At 38.5% G+C, this 6,204-nt stretch overlaps 1 protein-coding gene across 1 annotated transcript; it reads right to left on the bottom strand.

Annotated features, from left to right (window-relative positions):
- Positions 1–310: 310 nt before the first annotated feature.
- Positions 311–5,858, bottom strand: LOC113340002 (ATP-dependent zinc metalloprotease FTSH 11, chloroplastic/mitochondrial-like). The gene is made up of 17 exons (XM_026585213.1): positions 4,901–5,858; positions 4,664–4,817; positions 4,494–4,586; positions 4,258–4,346; positions 3,931–4,054; positions 3,554–3,673; positions 3,374–3,424; positions 3,193–3,254; positions 3,038–3,095; positions 2,595–2,720; positions 2,439–2,519; positions 2,201–2,330; positions 1,874–2,022; positions 1,490–1,771; positions 1,274–1,363; positions 1,111–1,164; positions 311–715 (listed from the first exon to the last, which is right to left on the bottom strand). Exons 1-17 carry the CDS (start codon positions 5,596–5,598, stop codon positions 560–562), a joined length of 2,517 nt encoding a protein of 838 aa, XP_026440998.1. The 5' UTR covers positions 5,599–5,858; the 3' UTR covers positions 311–559.
- Between the last annotated feature and the right edge of the window lie 346 nt (positions 5,859–6,204).

Here is a 6,204-nt window from a genome sequence, read left to right as displayed (position 1 = left end):
GCGTAACTAAGGTTATCTGTTTTATCCTTTCATGAGGCCTTTCTGCCTTTTTATTTTTATCTTCCTCTTCCACCCATGATACTCGCCAATCGCCATGCAAATTGTTTGCATGGCACCAAACTCAAGTTATGATCAATCAAAACGAGAAGGCCGAGCAGCCGAAACCCCTCATCTGCCAACCAGTGTGGCTGTTTTCTGTAGTCTTTAAGAAAAGAAGAGGTTCCGTTTGTTAGGATGCACAGAGCTGGCCAAAATGAGAGTTATCACCCCACCCAGGAACAGTGGCAAAAGCTTACAGGTAGGCGAGTCGAAAGCATAAAATGTCTCCTCAAGAGGGAGCATAAATTTCCTTGCTACTTTATAACTATCAACTTTTAAATGTTAACAACACTAAAAATCTAAAATTTTAAAAATGAAAAGGAAAAAAAAAAAAAAAAAGTTTTGGGGAGCATGTTACATTTTTACAAATAAATTACTTTGTGAGGTTTTGGAACCCTTTTTGGTACACTGTACACGCTTCCGTCTCATTTGAGCATGAAGTCGTGGCTGGGAGGAGGTTTCATGACAAAGCCAATTCTTCTATTTCTTGTTCTTGCTGTTGCTGGTCAGGGAATCGTCCTTCTCCAAAGGGAAGAAGAACTTGTTTAATGTCTTCTGAATTAAGAGTCTCATACTCAAGAAGTGCATTCGCCAATACATGCAACGCCTTCTCATGCTGAAAAAAAAGGAGGAGAAAACAGAAGAAGTAAGCAAAAATTTCATATAAAATCCTAGCCAACTCCAACTAATGAGATTCCAAGTTAAGTTACTTTGGTATGTTAGACCTAATTACTGAGTGCTGCATTCAAGACCGTTGTGGGCACTCACAAACCCTATACTTTCAAGCATGGCTCTGGAACCAGGCTCTTAAAATACACGTTCATTTTTAGGTAATTTACTAAAGGGTCGGCATGTTTAAGTGAGCTACAGCTTTGGAGGACGGACACGGTTAGCGTCTTCATTAACCAACCAAAAAGGGTACTATTTAGCAATGTAAGATGTGTAGGTTAAAACTTAGACGAACTAACCTATGAAAAGGATGTCACAAGTAAGATATTATAGACAACATACCTTCTTCAGCAAGGCTTTAACACGATCATAAGCTTCTCGTAAGAGCTTCACCACCTATGGTAGTTAAACAGCATCAAATAGAGCACAAAGAAAAAATGTGCATACAGAGCATATAGGAATCTAAAATTTTAGCATCACAAAAAACAAGATTTGATAAACATACTTCAGCATCAACGCGTGATTGCATCTCTGTTCCAAGTCGATCCTTCATATAAACTGGCCCAATCGCGTCACTCATCCCACAAGTAGATACCTAAAATAAAGAAGGTTGGAGATGTAAGATCAGAAATTGATAGTGCCTTAATTGAAAAGATTGAAATGGCGAGATTTATTTTAGTCATCAATCAATGGTTTTCGCGTCATAATTAGGAGGGACTACCATGTAATGTGCAAGCTCGGTAGCTGTATGAAGATCACTACTTGCTCCAGTGGTTACATGATCCTGACCAAAGATTAGTTCCTCGGCCACTCTTCCTCCCATGCAAACATCTAGACGAGCTAACAACTGCTTCTTGCTAATTGATGTCTCATCATCTGAAGGTAGCTGTGTAACCATACCCAGGGCAGAACCACGAGGCATTATTGTAGCCTTGTGAATAGGATGTGCTCCCTCTGTATTGAATGCAACAATCGCATGGCCACTCTCATGATATGCAGTAAGCTGTAAAAAAGAAGAAAACAAACATTATATTTCATGCCTAATAAGCCTAGATATATGTAGATGCACCTGGTTTGGTCAACCACTACTAGAAATTTGCGTTACCTTCTTGGATTCTTCAGATAGAAACATTGTTTTCCTCTCTGTGCCCATCATTATCCTGTCTTTTGCAAATTCCAAATTTGTAGAAGTCAACTTCTCATCACCATCAACAGCAGCCTTAATGGCAGCAATGTTTACAAGATTTGCCAGATCTATTAAAAGAAACAAAGGAAATTCGAAAAAGGTGAGGAGCCGAGTAGAATCAGTGGGTATTATATAAGTATTTATCACGCTTATGTTTTCATTGGAAAAAGCCCGACACAGTGACAACCAGGAATAAAGTACATTTGTGAATGCAAATGCATAATTTTAATGGATAAAAGAACACACCTGCCCCGTTGAATCCAGGAGTCCCACGTGCAATTGCGTTAACATTTACATCTTCAGACAATGGTTTGTCCTGTAAATAGAGTTCTAATATCTCTTGCCGACCTCGCACATCAGGATTTGGTACAACAATCTATCGGAAAGAAAGTTAAATTCAACATCTCCAGAAAAAACAACAACAAAGATGATAAAACAAACAATTAAAAAATTGCAACGTTCCAGAGCTCTAAATATAGCTTACATGTCTGTCAAATCTACCAGGTCTTGTTAAAGCAGGATCGAGAATATCGGGCAAATTTGTTGCTGCCATCAATATTATGCCCTAGACAAGAAAATGGTACACGAGTTACATTCTGCGGGAGAAAATTTATAACCAGGGGAGCTCGTCTAAACATACCTCATTCTGTTCAAATCCATCCATTTCAACCAACAACTGATGCAACGTTTTCTTTGTATGGCCTTCCCATTGTTTACGAGTAGACCCAACTGCATCTATTTCATCGATGAATATGATGCACGGAGCCTAGCAGCAAATTGAAAAGATATAAAGAAGCTATCAGCATTCAGCACAAGCAGATCATCTAACTGAAGAAACAAATGGACAACTCATCATAACTTTCTTTTTTAAGAGGTGCACAACATCACAAGGAACAAGAATTGCACTTCGGAAGCTCCGGGACAAATTCGGAGACATCGAAACAGAAATGAGATTTATGAATCTAGGGAACTAGAAAGGAAGCACCAAATACTCTCTTATTCGCAGTAAACAGAACCTCAGTTGATTACCAAAAGGGTGTTCAGTATTAAGAGACTATTTACTTCACCTATCAAGAGACTGACCTTTTTCTTAGCAGCTTGGAATAACGCACGAACACGGCGAGCACCAACACCAACAAACCTGGAATTAAAAGGTAAAAACTGAATTCAGTATTGCAGACATAAATAATAGATGGCATTCTTGTAAACAGACCAAAGATACAGAACTGGCAACTAACATTTCCTCAAATTCTGAACCTGCTCTGTAGAAGAAAGGTACTCCAGCTTCACCTGCGATAGCCTTTACACATCCAAATGTAAAACAATATTAACTAGTGAGGATAAGAATTCACGGAAAATAAAAAAAAAGGAATATAAAAACTAGAACCATCTAAAAGGCAAATACAGATAACCCATTACCTTGGCAAGTAGAGTCTTACCCGTCCCAGGAGCACCTGTCAAAAGGATTCCCTGAAAGCAGGATCCAAATACAAAGATAAATGGTTAAAGAAAGAGGGACGATAAATACAGAAGCACAACCGCACCAAGTGTAAACTATACCTTCACATAGAAGTATACAATTAATATATCTAAACATACCTTGGGCAGCTTTCCTCCAAGGCGTGTAAACTTCCCTGGGTTCTTGAGGTATTCCACCACTTCCTCAAGTTCTTGTTTTGCATCGTCACAACCTTTTACGTCCTTGAATGTTTTTACATTCTGCACCAAAGTCAAGTAGTTAGTAGGATGCAGAAATGTGATGGTTATATGCCTACACCAATAAGAAAGGATTGAAGCACAATTGCGATTCATAAGCATTCAGAATTTTTCCATGTGATGCAGTTGAATCGGACCTTTAACCAAAATTACTCGACAGGCTAGAACAAAATATAAAGAAAAACAAAAACAATCTGAAGATCCATAAATTGGTGTTTTACAAGCAGCAATTTTGATATGGTTTAGACAAAGATATCTACCTTCTCTGGTGTAACATCTCGACTTAACTCTTTAGGGGCGTAAGAAGAACTGGACCCAACACCAGAAGCACCTATACCTCCTAGGCCTGCGACGTACTTTTGAAGAGCAGCTGCACCCATTACCCTAGCAAATTTTAAACAATTCAACCATCATGTTTATGCGGAAAAAGGTACACCCATGCTTTGACAAAACAGTTTTTGTGAAAAATCATGTTATTTATTACTGTACTCACTTGAGTTGCCATCAGACAAACCAACTGGACAGATAAATAATGTCCATAAAAGTACAAAAGATAAACGCGTCAAAAGTTGTGGAACGTTTCTCACCACATCAAGCCAACAGCAACTGTAAATAAGATGGTTGAGATGATCTCTTGTGCAAAACGTGTTGATCTGCTTGACGCCTTAGGGTCAACCTATCCACAGAAAATATACATACACTAAGCACTGCAGGTCTTGAAGGCAACATTTAAAGAATATCACCAGTTCGCTACATAGCTATTAGTTATCAACAGGAAAGGAACCGAACCAAATTAGTGTGACAGTGAGTTTGTATTTCTTACCATTACTACATGCAATGGCTGCTTATCAGATATGCCTGGGCTTAGAAATGGATCATCCATGTTCCCTGATGCACGTTGCTTTAACTCTTGCAACTGTTTGCACAAGGTCAAAGTTAGTACTGTTATCACTTCTCGAACAACTATAGTACTTTGGGAGTGAGAAACGTTACCAATGAAGGAAGACTAGCAGGCTTTCCAGATTTTTCATCAGGAAGATAATCCATAATGGCATTAGTAACCACGAGCGCTCGAAGATACTCCGCAACTCCTGTACTATCTACTGCATGGTCTCTTTCTTCAAATCGCCTAATGACACCTTCAGGACTGCCAATGCAACCACACAACCATTCAGTATCCATTACCATAAGACAAAACAATTCAATTCGTAAGCGGGGAAACGTGCATACCTATGTTTATTAAGCTCGGCAAGTAAAGCACTTTGCTTTAACGGGTCTTTCGGATTAGCATCAGCTTCGGCAATCAAACGCTCCAATCTCTTTTCTTGTCTCCAAAATGGCCACCATTTTTCAAACCACTCTAAAAATTTAAGCTTTTCAAACCCATTCTTAATTGAAGCAAATACTCCCATTAAGAAGACTAGAATAGGTAATCTCTTATCAGTTTTCACTTCTTCTTCCACATTATTTGTATTTTCATTCACAACTACAGGAGTAGAAGCAGCAGCAGCAGCAGAATTAGAACTAACACTAACTTCTCCTTCTTCTTCACTCAACTTCTTCTCATCAAATTTCTCTTCAGAAAGATCTGGAATTGATTCAAACCCCAAACTTTGGTCTGCATTTGATTCAAAGATTGGATTTTTATCCAAACTTTGGTCTGAATTTGATGATTCCAAGATTGGGTTTTTATTATCAGATGACATTACACAGGAAGTTACAGTCAAGGGTTTATTAAACCTAATAGAAGAACTCAATTGAGATTTATGTAATCCTAAACTTAATCTCCCCACCCATAATGGTTTAGGATAAGAATAAGATACAATAGAAGAAGAAGAACTTAAACGGGTTTTATCAGAAGAAAATTGGAATTTTGAGATTGAATATGAAGAGGGTTTACATAGAAGATAAGCTTGAAGAACAGTCATGGCGACAAATTTAAAAAACCCTAAAAATACCTTTAATTTATGAATTTGCAGAAGATTAATCTGGGTGCAGAAGCAGAACTGAGAACCCCTTCTTCTTCTTCTGGTGGTGTTGTGTCTCTCTGAATGGAAAAACAGAGAGAAACCCAAGGATGGGCAAATGGGGGGAGTGTCTGTGAGAGAGCTGCTTGTGTATTTTAGAGCCTTACAAATAATCAGGACGAATCCAAAAAAAAAACCTTATCTATCTCTCACAAAATTGTTAGATTGAAATTGGCGCCCCTCTCCATTCCCTTCAATGGACTGTTTTTGTTTTTGTTATTCTTTACTTGTTTATTTGGTTGACTAAAAACGGAAGTGCGAATGCCATACTTGATGTGATGCACAATAGAGTTCCCGGCATATCACTTTTTGGAAGCACAACAGTGTATATTTTTAGGAAGGTAAGGGTTCTTGTTTTAGTTGGAAAGAAAGTAGTCTAGACCTAAGTCCCGTATCAACTGACTCAAAAATTAATGGCCTGATCCCTTAACACCATATTTGTTTACTCCTGATTAGAGCTGGCAAACAAGCCGCAACCCGCGGATAAATTCGTACCCGGCCCGTGAA

Source organism: Papaver somniferum, unplaced genomic scaffold (assembly GCF_003573695.1).
Source record: "Papaver somniferum cultivar HN1 unplaced genomic scaffold, ASM357369v1 unplaced-scaffold_21, whole genome shotgun sequence".
NCBI classification, from domain to species: Eukaryota; Viridiplantae; Streptophyta; class Magnoliopsida; order Ranunculales; family Papaveraceae; genus Papaver; species Papaver somniferum.
This window is presented reverse-complemented; position numbering and strand designations above follow the sequence as displayed.